Here is a 24,956-nt window from a genome sequence, read left to right as displayed (position 1 = left end):
GGTGGCGAGGGATGGTGACCATTAGAGGAAAGAGGAGTATTCCTCCCTTTAGTTCCACTTTAAAACCAATAACTCTTCTTAATAATGGTCCCTCCCTATTCCTCCTACCCCATGTAAAAAAGATCAGTAAACCTATTTTTTTTAATCTGGTTCAGTCACGTGATCTTTAGCTCTGGCTCCCATGTCATAGAGCACTCAATAATTTAATTCAACTTTAAGGACTAAAGCTAAGCCATCATAACGTTTCATTACCAAGAAGATACATTTATATCACTGGTATGCATATAGTATGTTATATGTCTAAAACTTTCAAATGGCAAACTAGTCTAGCTTTACCCACTTAATTCTTACCAGGAGTGGATTACGTATACTGTCCATGTATCTAGCTCAAGAAGATACAGTAATTAACAAAACCAAACAGAACAAGTATGTCACTATAGTCCTTCGAATTCGTCTGAGGAAGGAGCTTTGTACGCATGCTCCGAAACGCGTTACGTCATCACTTAGGCTTGCGGTTCACCGCTGCCTCTGCTTGACCCGGCTCTCCCCATTAACCTTTTCCTGGTGTCGTCATCTCCTGGCTGCTGGTCGGCAAGAGGGCAGAAGTACCGTGCACAGGAAGGGATCCAGGAGCCATGGAATAAAGCATCCATCACCATGGATGGGGGGGGGGGGGGCAGGTTCTTGACAGCCTAGGCCAGTGATGGCGAACCTTGGCACCCCAGGTGTGTTGAAACTACATTACCGATGATGCTCATGCACTCTGCAGTGTAGTTGGGAAATGTAGTTCCAAAACATCTGGGGTGCCAAGTTTTGCCATCACTGGCCTAGACTCACAGGAAGTCAGTTGAAAGACGATAGGAGTCATTCAACTTGGAAGACAATGGTATTGATTTAGTAAAGCTGGAGAGTCAACACCTGGTACAGCTCTGCATGGTAGCCAATCCGCTTAAAAAAAAATAAAAACCTGAAAGCTGATTGGTTTCTAATTAGAACTGCAACAGATTTTGCACTCTCCAGTTTTAGTAAATCAACCCCAAAGAGTAGTGAGTCATAGAGGGACAGTGTGGAAGAGAAAGGGAGTATAGAAGCAAGAGTTGGCCTTTTCATTTTTTTTTTTCATTTCTGGGCAAGCTTATTTAAAAAATGAAAACTGAAAGTAGACTTGCGCTTTAAATGTATGCAAAGTAGCTGAGAGGTAAGTGTCCAAACATCTGTGCGTTAAGAAGGGAATAGAGTAGATAAGTGTCCAAATAACTATATGTTTTAAGGAGGAGGTAGGACATATGTCTCCTGATGACTGTGTATTAGTCGGAGGTGAAGGGTACATGTCCTGATGTCGGTGTATTAGGAAGAGGTGAGAGGTACGTCTCTTAAGGTCTCATCATAGAGCACATTTGCTGGGATCCTGAAATATTCAGGAGCTGCTATCTGATCTGCAATGAATGATGCCCGCATCAGTTACAGATACCGCTATACCTGCACCAGGTTACAGGAGTGCGGGAGCAGGACAATAAAGAGGGATGCACACAATCCAAACATTCGGTAATACAAAGTGCAATGTATGAAGACGGTAATTGTAAACAACAGATCAGAAATCATTTACCTGGAACGCATGGGTGCTGAGGATCAGGTTGCCCATTGATGCATATCTCTGGGTGATAATTGCCGCATGATGAGAGATCTGTTCTTCATTATCTCAATCACCATACCTTTGTGACTGGTTTCTCCGGGCTAGGCAACATTAAACTCGTATGCATGTACAGTGAGATGCCTGATCCCTTTTCTATTGGGAAAAAGTACTCACAGCTCAGCTGTCAAAGAGATCATCCACCAAGGCGGACAATCCCAGTGACTGATGAGCAGTATCGATGATTGCACATGGTAGTTATTATTTCTATTCAAATCATTACAGTTTGAGCAAAAACGTACAATGCACAGGCACCATTACTCCACCAGGCCCTCAAATGTTTGTTTTGCTATTGCTGTTGTTGAGAAAACAATTAGACTCCCTTTACGTTGTACAATAAAGCATGCAGGAGACTGTAATGTACAATATAGGGAGGGGTTGGCAATGCACAGAGTGCAAGGGTCAGCAGTACCTCACGCATGGGAGTACTCCTCCCAGGAACAAAGCTATGTACATCCTTCTAGCAATACCCCCCCTTCTCAAAATCTCTCCTCCCAGCACAAATCCTCTCCCCACTTCTTGCACAAACCATCAACCCCATCTTTCTTCTAGTACAAATGCTCTTCTCCCCCCAAATTCCCTCTCCTAGCACAAATCCCCCTCAAATCCCCCCTCCAGCACAAATCCCTCTCCAATCCCCCCTCCCAACACAAACCCCCCTCCCAACACAAATCCCCTCTCCCAGCACAAATCCCCTACAATCCCTCTTCCCTACACAAATCCCCTCTCCAAGCAAGAATATCTATCCAATTCCCCTCCCAACACAAATCTCCTCTCCCAGCACAAATCCCCCTCCAATCCCCATTTCCAACACAAATCCCCCCTCCCAGCACAAATCCCCCTCCAATTCCCCCTCCCAACACAAATCCCCTTTCCCAGCACAAATCCTCTTACAATCCCCCCTTCCAACTCAAATCCCCCTCCAAGCCCCCCTCCCAATACACATCCTCTCCCCACTTCTAGCACAACCCCCCTTTCCCCCCAACCCCCATATCTAGCTCAAATCTTCTTAGGTGATTTCTATTAGCTGAATTCACAAAGCGGGTGGTTAGTCGGCTCTGATGTTGGTTGGTTCTGAGGTGGGCGTCACATATATACTCAATACAAAGCTATGGTTATATGAATTTTGTTTAAAAACAATATGATGTATTTAGAAACGAATGATTTACTCTTTTGTTGCAGAAAGTACTATTTCAAGTTCCCCAAGCCCTGAGGAAGCAAAAAGTTGTAGCGAAACGCGTAGGCCTCTTAGGAACCAATTTATAGTACCTACCCTATAGCCACACCTTATATCTGTGGGAACATGTGCAATATATGAGAAGATGCATGTTGACATCTATCCTTTTCTTTTTTAAATACATGTGAAATAAATGTTTGTTTTTTATATATAGCTTGTGAGTACTCCTTTCTGGCCTGTATGGTCCGACTAAACCATACGTTGTCTTTACATATAAAGATAAGAACATGACTTTCTATGCACCAGACACAATGGTGCACAGTTGGGAGTGGAAAGTGGAAGTGACATGGTACAATGGTACATGATAAAATTTGTATGAGTACTATGAGATGTGACGCCAGCCATCATGATGTGGTAAAAGTGATGGGCATAGACACATGGTCTCCTTCTAGATTTGTATCCCATCTGCTCAACCACTGCATGGAAATGAGGAAGAATAGATCGGCTCTAATTTGTATTGAGGGAGCTGGTCATTAATAAAACAATAAGACCAGAGATCTATAAACATTGAATATGACGTATGTGTTTTCTTTTTACAGCCCATGAACAGCCGCTCTGTACACAACGCACTCTTGGACTCTGTGCTCTGTACACAACGTACTCCTGAACTCTGCGCTCTGTACACAACGTACTCCTGAACTCTGCACTCTGTGCACAATTCACTTCTAAACTCTGTACATAACGCACTCCTGAACTCTGCACTCTGTGCACAATTCACTTCTAAACTCTGTACATAACGCACTCCTGAACTCTGCACTCTGTACACAACGCACCAGATACAACTGGTCCTTTCAGGGCAACCATATCGCTGATGCAGCCCGCGATAAAATGGAGTTAAACACCCCTGTCCTAGAGTGACCTTGAAACCACTACAATGGCACAGCTGATAGCAATGTATTGTAGGTAATCAGACCATTCATTGCGTTATCCTGATCTTCCCCATACACATCTACTATCGCCATTGTACAGATTCTTTCTGTAACATCCATATTCAGTAATAAGTGAAGACTGTACAGAGAGAAATATAGGGGCTGTTATTGCGGAGATCTCCTTCTGGATATACTAGTGTTGTGGCTACCATGATGACCCAAACCTTACAGTACTTTCTGAGTCACTGACCCAAAGAAGTGTGCTTAGTATTTAGGAGATCTGACTTTTCTAGCTACATGCTTGTTCCAGGTCTGCGACTAAGAAAGCATTGAAGCCAGAGACAGCCAAGCACTTGACATTTTTGGGAGGAGGTTAGCAGTGGCAGACCTAGGTGTTAAAACAGGCCTCCTTTAATGTAAAACATGAAAATGACCCCCTATAGATAAGGCTACGCCTGCATTACAAGGGTTTATTGCTTGTTCATTCTAAGGGTGAGAGAAGCACTCTCACTTATCTGATCTTCCGATCCCCCAGCAGACGGCGCACCTCCGTGATCTGGCGGTGGAGTCCTCTTGTTCAATGGAGGACTATAGACCCTACATCGGTTTTGATGACGTCAGGATCTTTGACAGCTAGAGCATAGGGGAGAAGACGCATAGACCAGTCTAGCAGCATGGAGGATCAGGTAAGTAAATCTTCACTAACCTGTTACTGCATGAGTAACACATATGAGCAACAGAAAAAGGGTGGTCTTCAATACCCACACATATGCATCACTAAGATGCCAATGTTTCTGTGCTGAGAGTGTGCTCACTGAATGCTCCTAGCACAGAGACTAAGCTGTCAAAGACAGCTCTCTGTCCCCACTTACGATCGGGACACACATTTGGGGATACTAGATTAGAGAGACTGATTAAGGGGACATGATTGTATTCCAAAATGTGTGTCCCATGTTCCATTGCTTTAGCACAGAAGGAGAATACCAGAGCGATGATCCAGTGGCAGGCACTGCTCATGAGCCCGCACAGGCAGTAGCTACGTGGTCTCAATTCCATCCTACTGCAGCGGTTCAGCTCCATCTCTGCCAAGACTGATCTTCACGATCTGATCCATTTCATCCTTTTTTTTTTAAGAGTGAAAATGATCATGCCTTTTATCGTTAAAAACTTTATTACACTAGGATCTTGTCGTGCCTCAGCCTCCCTTCCTCAATCTCTTTAGAGGCTGCTTCCCCAAGCACACAAGAGAAAGCAGTCTGGGGATCTGTCAGTTTTAGCTGCTTAGTTTTAGCCTTGGTTCACACTATGAATCACACAGGAACCGCACCATAGTTCCTGTTCACATGCGATTTAGTGCAGTGCAATCTGCATCTATTAATTTTGAATAGGCTCAAATTGCACCGCATCTGCACCAAATTCATCTATGCAGCAATTTTGGACCCGCACTACAACCAGATCACATAGCACTTTTGTATTATGCTATCCAGTGCAGGCAAACGTGCTGCGTTTACAACCTGCACCTGGGGTGCCATTATGGCACTTTTCCACTGCAATTACCGGCTCGGCTCTACTCGGCCCTGCTTGGCCCGGTTTGCTTTTCCACTGCTGGTACCGCATGGTACGGTGTTGGAACGGTTAAGTACGTTACGGTATGGTTTGCTTTTCCACTAAAGTAGTACTAAAGTTAAGTGGGTGGGATAACAACGGGGTGGGTGGGATTCTCTGACCAATCAGTGGCTAGTAGTGACTGCATGCAAAGGATTGTGGGATATGGTACCGGGTATGGTACCTCTTGGAACCACAATCGAGTAGGTACTGTTTTTGAGAGCCGTACCGTTCGGTTCCATGCAGTGGAAAAGCGCAGTCGTACCGTACCGAACCGTTCCTACACCATACCATGCGGTACCAGCAGTGGAAAAGCACAAAAGCGAGCCGAACCGTTCGGTTCCATGCAGTGGAAAAGCCCCATTAGATTGCACTGGCACCCACTGCAGCTCACAATACCCGTGTAATTTAAATGCAGTGCAGGAAACGTGCATGGCTCACGGGGTTTTCTGTGCCACACTGAATCTGCTGCTTTGCCTCCGGGGGCTTTGTTTTGGTTTTGCCTTTATTTGTATCTACTTGCGGTCTATTTGACTGCATAAACACATTGGGGTTGATTTACATAAACTGGAGAGTACAAAATCTGGTGCAGCTGTACATGGTAGCCAATCAGCTTCTAACTTGACAAAAAAAAAAACTGGAAGCCGATTGGTTTCTAGGCAGAAGTGTACCAGATTTTGCACTCTCCATTTTAGTAAAATCAACCCGATTGTATCTCTCTTTTCTTTAGTTTAGGCTGCATTCACACCTTGGCGTTTTGAATAGTGTTGCAATCGCGACAAACCGCATTGCGTGAAGCATGTCGCCCAAAAGCAGCCCCTAAAGTTTTTTTGGGCGACAAGCTTCACGCAATGCGGTGTGCTGTGATTGCAGCGCCATTTATCGCGCGACAATCGTGGAAGAACCGCACTGTGATTTTAGGTGCCATTCAAATAAATGGCATCTCAATCAAATGTGCGTTCTGCAATTGGTCATTCACACCTGGGAGCTTTGAAATCACAGGCAAATCTGCCCGCGATTCAAACGCCAAGGTGTGAATTCAGCCTTAGCCCTTGTTCACATGGAATGTGGCTTTGAGATTACACAACTTCATCTGAATTCACCCGATTTCAAAGCTGCATGTCAGGGGCGCATGCTCAGACGTCTATTCAAGTCGAACCTGAAATCACCAAAAGTAGTGCAGGAACTACTTTTTCAAATCAATGAAGCACTACAAAGTCGGCATTGCATTGGTTTGAACATGGTCATTGCTGAGAATAGGGTGCGACTTGACCTGTCAAATCGCATGACAAGTCACTCCAACGTGAACGAGGGCTGACCTGGGCAGTGTTTACCCTGTGATTTCTAACAATTGTTACTTTCCATCATCTCCTCGCTGTCGGCTGTTACAGTGATCCCGCTACTGCCTAGGGTCCTAAAGCCTATGGTTTAGAAAGTTCACCCTGGCCTATTTCTTTTTGCTATTTATCTCGCATGATTCTGTGATGGACATTACTGCATGGGCTCAGGAATGCCTACAGAACTCACCGTCTGTGAAAATGCAAAGTAAAGCTATATTACAAAGATCTGAACATGATCCAGAAATGCTGCGTTTTCTTTTCTCTGGGCAAAAACTGGTTGAAAATGGTCTGTTGCAAAGTGGAAAACTGTTATGTGGGCAGACAAATCGAAACTTGACATTCTTTTTGGCAAACAAGGGCACCACGTCCTGTGGATTAAAGAGGAGAGGGACCTTCCAGGTTATTAGCTCTCAGTTTAAAAGCCTTCATTTCTGTTGATATGGGGGTGTATTAGTGCTTATGGAATGTGCAGGTTGCACACCTGGAAAGGCACCATCCATGCTGAAGCATATATCCAGGTTTTAGCGCAGCATGTACTCAGGCAAGAATTGGACATTATTCCTCTCCCAAAACTCCAGCAACTGGTCTCCTCACTTCCTATAGTGTGGTTAAAAGAAGAGGGGATGATACATCATGGTAAACATGGACCTGTCCCAACTTTTTTGAGACATGTTGCTGCCATCAATTTCAAAACTACCTTATTTTTTCTTAAAATTGTCCATTTGAGAAATTATTGCATTCTGTTTTTACGTAGATTTTACACAACGTCCCAACTTTTTTGGAATCGGGGTTGTACCTTCAATGAATATGGAAACCTTGAATGGTTAATCCTAGAGGGTGTCTAATAGACTGATTTACCAATAGAATTAATTGAGTGGGACAGTTGGGGTTGAGCCCATATCCACCCTGTTGGAGTATTTGTGGTATCATAATCAGCGGAGGGCTCCCCCACTAAAAAATGGTCAAACCTTGTAGGACCTAACTATGTGATTTTGTTGTATAAACCTTGGCGGTTGCTTTCATCACTATAGGCAACTTCTCCAGTTGCTTAAATTATCCCCACAGCCTTAAAACCAAAATTGACCTAAAGAGAGACTCTATGCTCCCCAAAAGTCCCCCCCCCAACACAGATCATTCTTTTTTCAGATACTTTCAATCAAGACACCCACAGCGCCGGCAGCCTCAGAGCGTAATGAGTTCTCGTATTGAGGAGTTATTGGAGAATATTGGCAGCTATAGTTTAATGGAGCTATAATGACAAGGCTTATATAGAAAGAAGTCCCCTGACACTCAGGATGGCCCCTCTCCCCAGCAGACGCTGATTACTCCGCTGCTGATACGCAATCTGTCAGTGGTAAATGTAATCAGTAGAAGAGCAGAGTATTTATCATTCACCGCTGACCTGCCGCCTCAGGCTGGGAAAATAATGGTACCCCGCTAACTCCTTCTGCTCTGTGACTGATCGTTGTGCACACATAGAAACACCCTGACATCTTGTAGGCTGGGGCAATATTTCAGAGAATGCAGCTTACTGTATATATTCACTAGGATCTAATGGCCTCGTTCAGGCACTTTTATATCTCGTACTACAGCACATGTTCCTAGTGAATTCTTACACCTGAATAGCCTGTTGTATCCCATGGCTCAGTCATCATGCCGTAGAAGCAAATGTGACATTATGGACCCGCTTGTGTCATACCAATAAAACACAGACATGTCTAATAAAAGAAGGGGGTTTAGGAATATGGAAAAAAAAAAAAAAAACCTTAATGCTTTTCTACTTACTGGGTCACCACCCTAAAACAAGCATGTGCATAGCAGATATCCGACATGTGATTTGCAAATGATTGTTCCAGGTCCGCGACTCACCAAGTATGAAAGGAGGGTAAAGAGGACAACCCTGAAGCTTCCACCTTCCAACTCAGCAATGGCAGCTCCAATCAGGACCAGATTGGGACAAAAAACAGGCAAGGGTATTCCAGACTGAGCAGCCAATTAACCAGGAACCATGGGGGGCGGCCGGCGATGGGACACCCACAGAGCTGGTCCCCTGCACTGCAACACAAACCCCACAGCTGCCGCCCCAAAAGACCACCGACAGACCCCTCCCCTGCTGCCCTCCCCCCTCACCCCAACTACTGCCCCTCCCACCAATGACAGACCCCCAACCACCGCCCCCAGCTCACAGACTTTCACCACCCAACGACTGACCCTCAACCCCCCAAATATCACTGCTGTGAAATCCAGTATCCCCCGTGTAGCCCCACTGTTAATAATGATGACTCGTGACCTTGTCCACGCTCAGCTGTTACGGTGCTCGAGCTTGTGTTGTGCCTGCGTCCCCGCTGACCATTCGGTATGTAAGGAGTCAGCTGAGTTCAGTTAACTCTTCAGATGCAGCTCGGCTTGTTTTGCCTGAACTGGATGCATGCACAGTTGCTGTAGAGGATACACATCTTCACACTACACCGAGAGAGGAGACACAGCATGGCTGCACAGCATCAACCCCGTCCGGACCGTGGCCGCTGCCCACCTCCCATCACACGACCAGGTCATCAACAGGCCCCTCCTGCCAGGACACGTGGCTTGGGCTCACTGAACAAATGCCTGGTGTGCCCTATGGCCAGTCCAGGCCTGGCTCCAATATTTCCTCCTGATAGAAAATACTACTTTTAAAAGCCAAGCATAAAATAAATTTTTACTGCACTCCAGGGTATAAAAGGATAAAACGCTTCTTAATTTGTGAAATGCGTCAAGTCCTGCTGTGGCTGGCCTGTATCGGTATTGTCATGATTTGTTTACATTAGGAATAAAGAGAAATGTTGTGTCCTCTATACCATGGAGTGCGGTCAAAATTTATTTTATGCTTGGATACTTGCTCAGACCACAAACTGGACCTGCAACTGGTCATTAGAGGGAGGATTCATGTCACCTGGAGTGGTGTAACCTTGCCTTTGCATCATACTTTTAATAGCCCCCCTTAACACCATCATGCTATCTACACCCACTCAATTATAGACTTCAGATCAATGGGCGAAAAGAGCAGGAGTTGCAGCCTACCCTAGGCACTGATCCTGCCAAACAGTATTGCACACGTGCAACCATTTCAAAATAGGCCCTAACAGGTGAAGCGGTCTAGTACCTGTAGGATAATGATTTCTCCATTGGGTGCCACCAAGAAATGGTTACATATACTTGGTACCATGTAGCCCAAAGGCTCAACGGAAACCATTTAGGCAGAACTGTACAAGGGCAGACAGTAAAATTACAATACAATTTATTACAATAGGAATCAGAGGCCCTGCTCATTAGAGCTTACAATCTAAGAGACCATAGCCAGGCGTAGCCCAGTACATGTCGGCCATTGGCCAACACATGTCGTCCAAAGACTCCCAGTGCATGTCGTCCATTGACCAGTACATGTCATCCAATGGCTCCTAGTACATGTCGTCTATTGGCCAGCACATGTCATTCAATGGCTCCCAGTACACGTCGTCCATTAATCAAAGGTCCCTTATTTCAGGTCTAACTAGTCTGGTGGTCAAAGAAGACTACGAAGTTTAAAATGGTTGGGTATCAAAGTACAGAAATTCAAGAAATTCCATGTGAACACACAATGAAAAATCAAATAATAAAAAAAAAAAAATGTCCTTAATATAAACCACATGCCAACAGCATTGGTAAATCGAAAAATATATTCTTACAAACTCATTAAAGCCCAGGTTTTCAAACAGGAGGCTACCACCACCAAACAGGCATCCCTTTTTCGGGGTTCCCAGGGTGAACATGAGACTGAAAACAAACAGTGTGGAAGCATCTCTAGGGTTGTTACATGGCTACATGTATGATTGTAAGTACACACATAAATATGCATGTCAAGCCAATCAGCTGTAAACACTGTTCTGGCAGCCATGAACCCAGGCTATAAAAAATAGCCGTCGGTGCAAGATTTAATTTCCATTCATGTGGTTTAGCGTGGATGGGGAATCTTTAGGCACAAATCTCCAGGTGGAGGACCAGCCTAAAGCCTAGTACACACGCAACGATTATCGGCCGACCGATCGTCCGTCTTTTGTCCAGAGTTGTGTTTTGTTGGTTGGAATGTGCCTAGACTGCAAACGAATTTTCTCGCCCAACAAAATTCTACTTCAGAAGTGATGTCATGTGTTGGTTTGCTTTCTTTGTGTTCTTTCTTCTCTGAGCATGCCCAGACTTGCTCATTAGATTTTTCCCTGTCGAATTCTGTACTGACTGCACGAAAATCGGCCGTGTTTTGACGGCAGACAAAAATTTTATAGCCTGCACACCAGATTTTTTTCGGCCGAAAAGTCGGTTGTCGGAAGCATCATTCTAACAAGCTGAAAATCGGCAGATCGGTCGTCCGACGAAACTTCCCTGCCGATTTTCGACGCGTGTGTATGAGGCTTTAGACACTGGCCCATTATGGTAGAGTGCCATTATGGTAAACACAGCCTTGCCTGACTTAACACAGGGATGAGAGATGTTTGCAGTAACCTGGTGCATTCCAGCTCAATCCACCTTTGTTCCAATTCTGAAAAATAAGCCAATATTACTATGTAGCTGCCCAACCAACCAATACGGGTACAAAGAAAAAAGCAGAAAGCCCCAAGGAAAATGGAGCGAAGAGGAGGGAGAGGAAGGGAATAGATTAAAGAAAATTTAAGACTCCGTAATATTAAAATGAATTGCGGCCCATTTTTCAGCTACTGTCTCTCAGACTTTAATCAAAGCGGAAAGATTTGCACTTAGTAGTGTCACAAAGCCAGTGAAGAATGAGGAGGAGGAGAGAGCTTCCAGCTATGCGCTGAACACCCCCTACCTAATCCAAATGTCCTATATTCATTCCCCCCTGAGCAGAACAGGTAAATCAATCACGTTCAGAGACACTAAGACCCACCTCTTATCACAACACAGCCATCTGTGCCCCTGTGAAGACCCCCAGAGAGCTCCATCATATGTGTCTCTTAAGAACTCTGATATCACAAGGATCAGTAGATACATTTACTTATTAACACAAATCCTGAAAAGACAAGCTACAGATTACAGTCAATATGAGTACAGCTTTAAGACCCCTTCACACAATGCGTTGATGCAATGCCTTAAGGTCTTATGATAGGGTTTACGGCATTAAATGTAATGATATAAACTCTATACAGTTTTTTTTGAGTAGGTTTGGCATCATGCCTCACTGTATACAGTTTTCTTAAAGGGTAAGTTGACTTTTTGCATGAAAAATGAAACGAAAAACCAACTCTAAATATCCTGGCCACCCCTCCAGACCCCACTGCACAAAGCTGGTGTGACACCCCGTGTTTTGTGGTGGGTGCCACTTAAAAACAAATGGCACTGTGGTCTGTGCATTAACGTGTCTTATGGGTCCTACTCAGAGGCATAACTAGAACCTTCAGGGCCCCGGTGCAAGAAACCACGAAGGGACCCCTGGCTGGGGCCCTTCCCTTCAAGCCTGGGGCTCTTCCCACTGATCTTTGGACCCTTTACTCTCGTTGCGGGGCCCTTTATTACGGTCCCGCAGCGGGACCCTTTCACAAGTCCTGCAAAGACAGCAGAACACATGGGAGGAGGAGTGGTGGGGGCAGCATACAGAAGAACCAATCTCCTTCATTTTCCTCCTGCAGCTACAGGAGGAAAAAGGAGGACAGTGATTTCTCTACATGCTGCCCCCACTGCCCCTCCTATCCAGGCGTACAGGGGAGCTGCACAGGCCCCCTGGAGCATGGGGCCCGGTTGCAATTGCACCCCCTGCAACCCCTGTAGTTACTCCCCTGGTCCTACTGTATGTAGCGTGATGTGAATGGGCTCCTAAGACTGGCATTACACAGTTCGAATCTCAGCCGAATCAGCATGAACAAGCCAAGATTCAAACCATTAATGGGCAGGCTGAATGTACCAAGTTGATCAAAATCGATCAACTTGGGTACAACCAGGCTGGCGGATTTGCTTACGATTATTGCAAGTGGCTGCTATAGCCGCTAGCTCAGTCTTCTCCCGGTGGGGACGGGTTCACCCACCCTCACTGGGAGAAGAAAATTGCTGATTCCCCTGTCAGCCCTGTCTCTTTTGATGGGGCAATCATGCAAAATTATTTCCTGCAACCCGTAGTGGCAGGAAAAAAATCTGCACTATGTATGGCCAGCATATGTCTACGATAAGGTGGGACAGAGGAAACAAAAGGAGCACCAATATTTGCCTGCAACAGGGGGAATAAAGCCTTGTACACACGCAACGATTGTTGGCAGTGAATTTTCGGCCAACGTCCGATCGGCCGATTTTCGGCTTGTTAGTATGATGCTTCCGACAACCGACTGCGACTTTTCGGCCGAACAAAATCTGGTGTACATGCTATAAAATTTTTGTTGGCCGTCACCAGAACGGCCGATTGTTCTTCAGTCAGTACAGATTTCGGCAGACAAAAAATGTGATGAGCAAGACTGGGCATGCTCAGAGAAGAAAAAATACACGAAAAGTTAACCAGCACATGACATCACTTCTGCAGTTGGTTTTTGTTGGCCGACAAAATTCATGTGCAGTCTAGAGCACATTTCAACCAACACAACAACACTGGACAAAAGACGGCTGATCGGTCGGCCAACAATTGGTGCGTGTGTACGAGGCTTTACACTCCATGTTGTAAGGCGTGTAGAGCTGGAACTCGGTTGATAATGAGAGCACACAGCGGGCATTCCTAAGCAATATAACTAGTAAGAAATTCAAGGTCATCCATGACTGTAATATCACTATAGGGAAGTCCGACACTTCACTGGTGTAGGCACTAAAGCCATCAAAATATACAGCATAATATCCATGTGTCAAATTGTCATTACATCCAGCTAGAGAAAGAGGTTTGTATAGAATTCGTCGTCTCGTGCGTGCTTGGATCATGACATTACTATTTATCTGATCTCAAAGCTACCCACTTTAAAGTGTTACTAAACCCACAACAGTAAAATCAGTCTGTATATATCGTAAAGCATGCTTGTTATACTCACTGTGGAACCTAAGGGGTTAATCCTCTGACTTGTGTAAAAAGGCTGTTTGATCCTGTTTCCTCTGATCCTCCCCTTCTTACACAGTCCCTAAACCATCTTTTGATAGTACAGAGCCTTGGGGGCACTCTGCACATGCTCAGTTTGGTGTGCATTGCTAGAGAGTTTTTTTTTCTTGGGAGGGTGCATGTGATCAGCACAGGGCCAATCAGCACTGTCCAGACAGAGGGTCAGGAGTCCTGCAGCCTCATAGGGCAGTCAGAGGAGAATAAAATCTTCTCCTACAAGCTTTAACCAGGCACTGATAGAAGTCACAAGACTGCTATATACTGCTGATGAGAAAAGGTATTTATCAGTTTAGATTCACTAAAATAATTTCATTTCCATGTTCTGTGTACTGTGGGAGACCAGATATAGTAAATGCAGGGTCCTGGGTTTAGTAACACTTTAATATCACTGTAAAGCTCACCACACACATATATGTTATAATCTGATTGTACAATATTTTTAGATCTCCTAACGAGTATGTAGTGCAAGGGTCTCTCTGACTGGAGGGCTTTGGCAGGTCATGATATATCATAGTTTTGGTAGATCTAAAGTTGATTATTTGGTCATACTGTAATGTGTGGTGAACCAAAGTAGTGCTAAAAAGTGAACACAAGGACAAAATATTCCACCCCACTGCCTATATTCACACCATCTATCTACAGTATCTATCTATACAGTGTGCCCGATGAGAGCAATGGAGGTCTGACATTTTCTGCTACTTCGGTTTCCTATGATAAAAACTGGGGTAGACCCAACACATAAGCATTCCAACGCTATTCCCAACGCACGCCTTCCAGCAAAGTGGCTGTGACTGTAAATGGGTGCTGTAGCGAACACCGCCTGGAAACCGAAGAAAATCAAAGTAAAAATATGTCACCAGCGCACCATGGATCTCCAAAACCAGTCCAAAGCTTTATTCAGCGATCACATCGCTCTCACAGAAGCAACGTTTCGGAGCCTCGCATTGCCCCCTCATCAGGTATGCCTAATGAAGGGACCCTCATCCAACGTTTCGGAGCCTCGCACTGCCCCCTCATCAGGTATGCCTAATTAAGGGACCCTCATCCAACGTTTCGGAGACTCGCATTGCCCCCTCATCAGGTATGCCTAATGAAGGGACCCTCATCCAACGTTTTGGAGATTCACAGGGCCCCTACATCAGGTATGCCTGATGAAGGGGCCCTGCGAGGCTCCACAGCGTTGCTTCTGTGATAACGATGTGACTGCTGAATAAAGCTTTGGGCCAGTTTTGGAAATCCGTGGAGTGCTGGTGACATATTTTTGCAACACATAACCAGGTACGTAAATTGCATACAAAACAAAGTAAGCAAATACCAGCACTAATAAAGATAATAATTCAAACAGCCAGTCCATCCAAAAGTGTCAAAGTATAAAAGTGTTAGAAGGACTGAGGTTGCGAAAGCTGTCTGGATTTCCGGCTTTTCACTTATGATTTGTGGCGGAGTCTTGATTCTAAAGAGATGGGGTATTCTTCAGCATCACAGACTTTAAAGTAGACCTAAAATTTGGGCTTGGGAAATTTAAAAATGGAATGGCGGGCAATTTTGTTTTAGTTTATCAAACAGTGAGACCACCACATACAGCTTTTCTGGGGAATATATATATTATATATATTTATATATATATATATATATATATATATATATATATATATATATATATATATATATATATATATATATTGCTGTATATTGTGACATATCAAGAAGCTTTTCATGCAGAGTTGTAAAGTTACTTCAAGGTCTACTTTCCAATATATGATGAGCATTGGTGGTAGAAATAGGCTCCAATAGGCACTTCGAGAGGCTCAGTATGATAGTCAGGAGATATGTAACATTTTTTATACAGGTAAGAATGTTCACTTTGAGGTTGTGAGGGATCTCTGGTAGGTTTGATCATCCACCTTTCCAAGATTCTCCAAACAAATGTGAAGAATCCAGAACAAGTCAAGTGGCAACGTACAGCAATTCAACAATTTATAGCAAAGTAAAAGAAGATATACTCACTTGCTGGGGAAGGCGTGCTATATCCACTGAGGGGGAGCTGGTGCTGTACTCCTGGTAGTGCCCCTGGAGGGGACACACCACCGAGCATGTGAGGAAAGAAGAAGGCATAGTGAGGAACGGGGTATCCATTCATGTGACCTGGCCCAGTTTGCGGGCAGGGAGAGTCGTTACTAGTCATTGCCTAATTGTCCAGCCTTCTGGACTGGCTCAGGCCCCTTGAATTTCCATCTAGGAATGACCCAAAGAGGGGGTGCACCCCCCAAACGCCAGTGTAGAGTTGCAGCAGATCCAAGTTTCAAAGATCAGATCTAGTAGGTAATAAGTGTTCCAAAAGGGCTCCGACACGCGCCTCCAAAAAGGTCTCAATTCCAGTTGAAATGCAGAAAGGGTCTTTGGACATGCAGCACACCAAGGAGCCGAAAGGGAGCTACTTCAGGCTCCTCTGTAATGAGATCAGCACTTGACTTGCGCAGGAATCACTGCAAAATAATAAAGGAAAACCATTAGAATGGAGATGATAATTATAGACCGTAGAAGCTGGAAAGAGTAGAACAGCAATACAAATACAGGCAGCCCCGAGTTACAAACATCCGACTTACTTATGACTCGTACTTTCAAACCGAGGGAGACAACAGGCAGGGAGAGGAAATCTGCCCCTAGGAAGGGAAATTCACTCCTCTAAGGGTGTTTTCACACTAGCACTTTTGGTGCGGACCCGGGTTCGATTGACATCAGAATTCGGTTCTTTTTGATGATGTGAACACTGTCTTTGAACTCGGGTGCGCACCTGCGAACCGTACCCGAGTCCACTTAAAAAGGGTGGTCTGGGGTACGGTTCATGTGAACTCCAGTACGGTTCGCTTCTGATGAGAACGCAATCGTACCAAAGCAAGCAATTCTATCCATTTTGGCACCTTTTCGTTTACAGCGGTTGCCAAGCAACATGAGTACGCGCCGCCTGCAGCTTGATGACACAAGTGTACCGCGGTTCGGATACAAAAATCAAATGTGAACACAGTCCATCGGGGGCAGGGGGAGCAATCGAACTTGGGTTCGGACCAGGCAATCGCACCAAGGGTGAAAACACCCTAAGAGTTATCGTGGGAAAAAAGTGTCTCCACTGAAGCTTTACCCCCCATCCTGGTTTCCACAACAACCCAAAATTTTCAAAATCCAACTGTCACAGGGACAGAAAGTGAGGTGAAATCTTCTGAACAGGGACACCGACCGCAAAACCCTTACCTTTGCTATCCAAAATACGTAAAAATCATTTTTTTGGGCTTCAGTTACAAATAAATTCAGCTTAAAGTGGAGTTCCAGTAGAGCTGCACCGTTCTGGATAAAATGAGTATCACTTTTTTTTGCTTAGCATATAGATCACGATTCTCGGAGTAATATCATCTTTCACATTATACAAAAAAATTGGGCTAACTTCTTGCTAACTTGAAGTGTATTTTTTTCCAAAAAATTGCTTTTGAAAGACCGCTAGGCAAGTACAGTGCGACATAAAATATTGCAACAACCACCATTTTATTCTCCAGGGTCCTTGCTACAAAAAACATATATAATAATGTTTGGGTGTTCTAAGTAATACTACGTCGCTCGCCCAGGACCCTGCAGGGGGCGAGCGCGCGCCGCCGGAGGCCCGCTCCCGCCCCCGGAGGTGCGCTCCCGCCCCCGCTCGTTCCCCTGCATCCCCGCACGTGTGACCTACGGATCCGATGTCCGCCGGTCACTCGCAATCTCCCGGTGGAGAGGGAGAAAGGCAGGCGGCTGATGTAAACAAAGCCGCCTGTCATTCTCCCTGGTGTAACAGCAGAGATCATACGATCCTGCCGTGTAGGATTGTATGTCAGTGTGGTTACATCAAAAGCCACACAACTTTACAGTTAGAAACATGGCCCTAGGGACACACTTAACCCCTTGATCACTAATAAAATTAACCCCTTCCCTGCCAGTGTCATTTTTACAGTAACAGTGCATATGTATAGCACTGATTACTGTAGTAAAGTCTCTGGTACCCCCAAAAGTGTCAAAAATGTCAGTCAGGGGTTCGATCTGTCCGCCGCAATGTCGCAGTCCCGCGACTACTACGCCATTACTCGTTAAAAAAAAAATAAAAATGACATAAAATGTTTCCTTTAGTTAGTAAAGGTAATAACTTTTGCGCAAACCAATCAAAATAGGCTTATTGCGATTTTTTTTACCAAAAATATGTAGCAGAAATCAAATTGGCCTAAAATGTTAAAAAATTTAGATTTTTACATTTTTTGGGGGAATTTCATATAAAAAATGTGAAAAATATTGTTATTTTTTCAAAATTTTCGCTCTTTTTTTGTTTATAGCGCAAAAAGTGAAAATCGCACGGGTGATCAAATACCACCAAAAGAAAGCTCTGTTTGTGGGAAAAAAAGGACGTCAATTTAATTTGGGTAAAGCGTCACACGACCGCACAATTGTCCGTTAAAGTCACGCAGTGCCGAATCGCAAAATAGGGCCTGGTCAGGAAGGGGGTAAAATCTTCCGGGGCTGAAGTGGTTAATTCAGCGCTTTTTTTTTTTGACAGCTGTCAGCTGTGAGCAGAGTAGGGCTATGCACTGAATTGTGGAAATGCTGGATTAAGATCGTGAGGGGGGGTTGAATCGAGATCGCGATTTTTTAACGATTAATCATGCAGCTATAAGTTCCAGGCATTTTATCGACTCCTCCCCCCCACCACTTTAGTGATCACTTCCTGTTATCTACTTGGCAATTTTTGGAAATACCTTTTTTTCCTGTAAATCATCTGCTTCCGCATTACATGGTACGTCATGTCCGCCCACCCATGGACTCCTGATCTGGGATTGATAACACTCATGAGTCAATGGGCATCCTCCGCTTCAATAAGTGCGCCGTGCCTTGTACACACTGCGCATCCACGAGATCAGGAGGTAGCACCCATGAAGTAGATACCAGTGGGCTTCAGATGCCCACACGGAAGATGGGAGCAAGCACGGTGGGAACAGCAAAGTACGTTTTTAAAAAAAAAAACATTTATAAAACCTATATTAACTGCTAATCCCGTTTGGTATAGCATTAGGCGCAAACACGGAAGTGTTTTTTCCAGGAAAAAAAAACAAAACAAAACACAGCTGGTACTCTACTTTAAGAACAAACCTACAGTACCTATCTTGTTTTCAACCTGGAGACTGCCTGTATACAAAAAGCATAGTTTTCTAATACTATACTTTTAAAATTTCACCAGGCTGAGAAAAATTGAGATACTCTGATCTGGTTCATCCGATTCCTACGGATTTGGCTGAAATGTGAGCTGTTGGTGGGCCCCATCCACACCACCCAGCTCATTAAACTCGAAGTAGCCTGGTGGAAGATTATCAGGCAACCATGAGCAGCGCCGATGCTAGACAATTTTGCGCCCTAGGCAAGACCAGCCAATTGCACCCCCCAAAAAAAACAAAAAAACTGTACACGTTGCCCCCCTTCCTGCATATTATGCCCCCCCCCGACCCTATACCCCTTTAATGCTACACCCCCGTCCTGCACACACTGCCCTCCTTTAATGCTACACTCCCCTTCCTGCACAAACTGCCCCCCTTTATTTCTACACCCCCTTCCTGCACACACTGCCCCCCTTTAACTCTACACCCCCTTCCTGCACACATTGGCCCCCTTTAATGCTACACCCCCATCATGCACACACTGTCCTCCTTTAATGCTACACCCCCCTTCCTGCACACACTGCTCCCCTTTAATGCTATACTCCCCTTCCTGCTCCCCTTTAATGCTATACTCCCCTTCCTGCACACAATTCCCCCCTTTAACCCTACACCCCCTTTAACTCTACACCCCCCTTCCTTTACACACTGCTCCCATTTAACCCTACACCCCCCTTTCTATACATACTGTCCCCTTTTACCCTACACCCCCCTTCCTGCACACACTGCCCCCCTTTAACCCTACACCCCCTACCTGCACACACTGCCCCCTTTAACCCTACACCCCCTTCCTGCGCACACTGGCCCCCTTTAACCCTACACCCCCTTCATGCACACACTGCCCTCCTTTAATGCTACACCCCCCTTCCTGCACACACTGCTCCCCTTTAATGCTATACTCCCCTTCCTGCTCCCCTTTAATGCTATACTCCCCTTCCTACACACAATTCCCCCCTTTAACCCTACACCCCCTTTAACTCTACACCCCCCTTCCTTTACACACTGCTCCCATTTAACCCTACACCCCCCTTTCTATACATACTGCCCCCTTTAACCCTACACCCCTCTTCCTGCACACACTGCCCCCCTTTAATGCTACACCCTCTTCCTGCACACACTGGCCCCCTTTAACCCTACACCACTTTTAACTCTACACACCCCTTCCTATACACACTGCTCCAATTTAACCCTACACCCTCCTTCCTATACACACTGGCCCCCTTTAACCCTACACCCCCCCCTTCCTGTATACACCCCCTCTCTAGTGGTGATGTCCACTGGGGATGAGGAGGTGACAGGAGAGGAATGTGGCACTGGCCATGGCTGCACCCTAGGTGGCAGTGCGCCCTAAGCGGCTGCCTAGTTCGCCTTGTGGTAGCACCGGCCCTAAACATGAGTACTGCAGCTGCCTGAATACAATAGCCAGCAGTGGAGATTCCTCCATCCATGGTGTTTAGCATGGAAGGAGGAACTGAAACATTGCGTGCACAGCTACTTCAATAATTTTTTTTCAGCTGAAAACTACAGAATGGGGAACCTGGCAGACCCATACGATCTTGATATGTACAGGGCAAAGGTTACCCTAATAACATCTTTTGGACCTGCTAAACATACCAAGTATGGCTATGCTGACACTCTTGCTTGAATCAGTTGCCCTGTAACAATTATGCCACCAAAGACTTTACTTTTCTATAGCTTTCCTAATGTGAATATTTGTTATTGATTGATCATTTATTGGAAAGTAATACAACTAGAGGATCAGCATAACCAGATCAGAGACCAGAAATGGTAGCCCATTTTGTAACAGGTTTGCTTTACCATTGCCTTCCAGGAAAAAAGCATTTTGCCCATCCCTGTGAATCGGCATATCGATCATGCTTTAACATTAAATACAATTAAGAGTTTCCAGTTCGCCAGTCCAAGCCCGAGTACCCTCATGCCTTTAAAATTCCTAATTTTATATTATTGTCTCCAGTCTTTATATCCAGATTTCCTTTCTCCCTAGCCATTTTCCACCATCTCCCTTCTTTCTCCCTCCCTGCTTACCCATCCCTGTTTGTAGGCTCAAGGAAAGAAGCCTGCAGTGTGGGCCGCAGTGGATCTATCATGCTGATTACACACTAGCTGGGAAGGGGGATTTGGAAGGATTTTTTTTTTTTTTTTTTATTCTGGGCTTCTAGGGTCATAAATCTCAAAGCAGCGTGAGAAAAGACCCGTCCTTACAGTTCAATTACACTGGGCTAATGAGCCACCCAAGAAAAATGGGGCTATTGGAGATCTGTACAGGAGTCAGAACAAGAAAGAGCCAGGGAGGGGGGAGAGACATACTGCAAAGCCAAGACAAATCAAGAGATTGTCAGAAGAGACATGCGAGAAGAAAGACGGGGACAGACAGTCGCATACAGACAAAAAGGGAGCGAGAGAGAAAGAAAGAGACAAGAGAAACAATGAAAGGGAAGAGGGATCTAGTGCAGACAGGTTCAAGAACCAAACAGCCAGACACACACATTCTCTGAATAAAAAAGGCAGAGTGCCAGAGAGACATACAGGACTGAATACAGAGTGCTGGAAAAAGACACACACGAAAGTGCGGAGCACCAGAGGGACTCATGCAAAGCATGGAGGAGACACATGCATAAGAGAGTGGAGAGTTCCAGGCAAGAGACACACTAGAGTAGAGAATGTCAACTGAAGACTAAAAAAATGGAAGGTGCAGACAGTGGCACAAGACAGTTGACAGGGTGCCAGGCAGGAGCTGCACAAGAGAGCAGAGGGCACCAGGCAGGAGCTGCGTAAGAGGGCGCCAGGCAAGAACTGCGCAAGAGGGCGCCAGGCAGGAGCTGCGCAAAGAGAACAGAGGGAACCAGTACACAACTGCACAAGAAAACAGAGGGTACCAGGCAGGAGCTGCACAAGAGAGCAGAGGGCCCCAATTAGGAGCTGCGCAGGAGAGCAGAGGGCCCCAATTAGGAGCTGCGCAGGAGAGCAGAGGGCGACAGGCAGGAGCTGCGCAGGAGAGCAGAGTGAGACAGGCAGGAGCTGCGCAGGAGAGCAGAGTGAGACAGGCAGGAGCTGCGCAGGAGAGCAGAGGGTGCCATTCAGGAGCTGCGCAGGAGAGCAGAGGGCTCCAGGTAGGAGCTGCGCAGGAGAGCAGAGGGCTCCAGGCAGGAGCTGTGCAGGAGAGCAGAGGGAGACAGGCAGGAGCTGCGCAGGAGAGCAGAGGGAGACAGGCAGGAGCTGCGCAGGAGAGCAGAGGGAGACAGGCAGGAGCTGCGCAGGAGAGCAGAGGGCCCCAATTAGGAGCTGCGCAGGAGAGCAGAGGGCCCCAATTAGGAGCTGCGCAGGAGAGCAGAGGGCAACAGGCAGGAGCTGCGCAGGAGAGCAGAGTGAGACAGGCAGGAGCTGCGCAGGAAAGCAGAGGGTGCCATTCAGGAGCTGCGCAGGAGAGCAGAGGGCTCCAGGTAGGAGCTGCGCAGGAGAGCAGAGGGCTCCAGGCAGGAGCTGCGCAGGAGAGCAGAGGGCTCCAGGCAGGAGCTGCGCAGGAGAGCAGAGGGCTCCAGGCAGGAGCTGCGCAGGAGAGCAGAGGGCTCCAGGCAGGAGCTGCGCAGGAGAGCAGAGGGAGACAGGCAGGAGCTGCGCAGGAGAGCAGAGGGAGACAGGCAGGAGCTGCGCAGGAGAGCAGAGGGAGACAGGCAGGAGCTGCGCAGGAGAGCAGAGGGAGACAGGCAGGAGCTGCGCAGGAGAGCAGAGGGAGACAGGCAGGAGCTGCGCAGGAGAGCAGAGGGAGACAGGCAGGAGCTGCGCAAGAGGGCAGAGGGTGCCAGAAAAGAGATGCACAAGAGAGTAGAAGATGTCAGACAGGGGATTTTACAAAAGACTAAGGGGCGGAAGGCAGACAAAATACAGTGCACCAGGCAAAGGCGTAGACAAAATTAAGCACACCAGACAGAATCACAAGCAAGTAGAATGTGCTAGGCAGGAGATGCACAAGAATGTAAACAATGCCAGCCAGAAGCACAAGACATAGCAGACTGCAACAGGTAGGGGCACAAGGCAGAGTAGAGGTCACTAGGTAGAGAGTAGAAAGCACAGGAGGAGAGACAAAAGACAGTGTAGAGGGCACCCACCAGGTAGGAGCACAAGACAGTGTAGACAACACCAGTCAGAGACACATGATTATGTAGAAAGCACCAGTCAGAGAGACACAAGACGGAGTAGAGGATACCAGTCAGAGGCACAAAACAGAGTAGAGGGGACCAGTCAGAAGCCTAAGCTAGTAAGAGGGCATCAGGTAGAGGTGCAAGGCAAGGTAGAGAACACCAGCCATACAAAACAGTAGATAGCACAAAGCACATGCAACAGTGTAGAGCTGTGGTCCTCAACCCTGGCCTACAGGGCCCACTAACAGGCCAGGATTGCAAGATAACTGAAATACATCCCAGGTGATATCATTTGCTGCTCAGTGATTGCAGTACTCTAGTCTGCATCTCCCCAAGGTAATACCTAAAATCTGGCCTGTTAGTGGGCCCTGTAGGCCAGGGTTGAGGACCACTGTTGTAGAGGACACCAGTGTAGACAACACCAGTCAGAGGCACATGACGATGTAGAAAACACCAGACAGAGAGACACAAGACAGAGTAGAGTAGACCAGTCAGAGGTACAAAACAGAGTAGAGGGGACAAATCAGAAGCCTAAGATAGTAGAGGGCACCAGGTAACGGGGCAAGACAAGGTAGAGGACACCAGTCATACAAGACAGAGTATGGGATACATGGCAGAGGCAAAAGACAGTGTAGGGGACACCAGGTAAGAGCACAAGACAGTGTAGACACCAGTCAGAGGTAAAAGATGGAGACAAGATCTTCACGTAGATCAGAGAACCCCAGTCAGAAAGGCACAAGACAGAGTAGAAGACACCAGACAGAGGCACAAGACAGAGTCGAGAGCTTCATGTAGATCAGTGGTCTGCAAACTGAGGATCTGTGCTTGCTTTTATCAGGCCCTTGGGCCAATATTTCATCCTCTGTCACCAAAAATGGACCATAATTCCCCCACTGACACCAACGAAGGACGAATGACACAAACAATGGGGATCAGTTCCTTCCAGTTGACACCAACGATAGGGCATGATTCTTCCCACTCAATTACATTTGTTTGCTCCTATTGATGCTGGGACATTTTCTATTTCCAATTACCACAGTCCAGCCCCCACTTAAGTCTGAAAGACACTAAACTGGCCCTTTGTTTAGAAAGTTTGAAGACCCCTTTTGTAGATGCACGAAAAAGCATGGAGGGCAACAAAAAGGTACAAAACAGGGTAGAAGGCACCAATTAAACTAAAAAGCATTAGAAAGAGCAAAAGTAAGATGCAACAATCCACAGAGACAACTGTTAAAGGCATAGAGCAGGGGTGTCAAACTCAATTTCATTGCGGACCGCAGTACCATTATGGTCGCCCTCAGAGGGCCAGTTCTATCTGTAGCCCACCACTATCAGAAGTCAAAAGCCTCCACCCTCCCTTACATCACAGTGTATCCCCTTTACCACGTGCTGCTGCTGCTGCTGCTGGGAAGAAGATGAAGGCAGGGCTGGGAAGCAGCAACTTCAGGGTCTGGAGGAGGGCTGGTGTCAGCTGCCGGAGTCTGCTGAATGCTGAGACCAGTGGAGGCAGAGAGGAGGGGGTGAGAGATGCAGGATCTGTAGGAGAAGTTGTGTCCTCTGTGCTGCCAACTGCTAAGCTGGGAGAGGGGGGGGTGGTCCTCTCTGCAGCTGCAGGGGAAATCACAGGATCTGGCAGAGGAGTTCTGTCCTCTCTGCTGCCATCTGCTGAGACAAGGTAGGGGCAGAGATGAGGGAGACACAGCAGCTGCAGGAGAGGTGCAAGGGCCACATGAAATGGCC

General features: G+C 46.3%; 1 protein-coding gene across 5 annotated transcripts in view; it reads right to left on the bottom strand.

Annotated features, from left to right (window-relative positions):
- The window catches only part of RARA (retinoic acid receptor alpha), a 294,008-nt gene that overhangs the window by 185,665 nt on the left and 83,387 nt on the right, over positions 1 to 24,956 (bottom strand). For all 5 annotated transcript variants that reach the window (XM_082271917.1, XM_082271922.1, XM_082271920.1 and 2 more), the window contains exon 2: positions 15,842 to 16,320. In XM_082271917.1, the coding sequence (XP_082128043.1) occupies positions 15,842 to 16,019 (178 nt within the window). In that variant the 5' untranslated portion in view covers positions 16,020 to 16,320. The remainder of the gene's footprint in view (positions 1 to 15,841; positions 16,321 to 24,956) is intronic.

The sequence above is a fragment of the Pelophylax lessonae genome (genome assembly GCF_965119305.1).
Source record: "Pelophylax lessonae genome assembly, chromosome: 11".
Classification (NCBI taxonomy): Eukaryota; Metazoa; Chordata; class Amphibia; order Anura; family Ranidae; genus Pelophylax; species Pelophylax lessonae.
The sequence above is the reverse complement of the archived record's forward strand: the minus strand, read 5'-3'. Positions and strand labels throughout refer to the sequence as shown.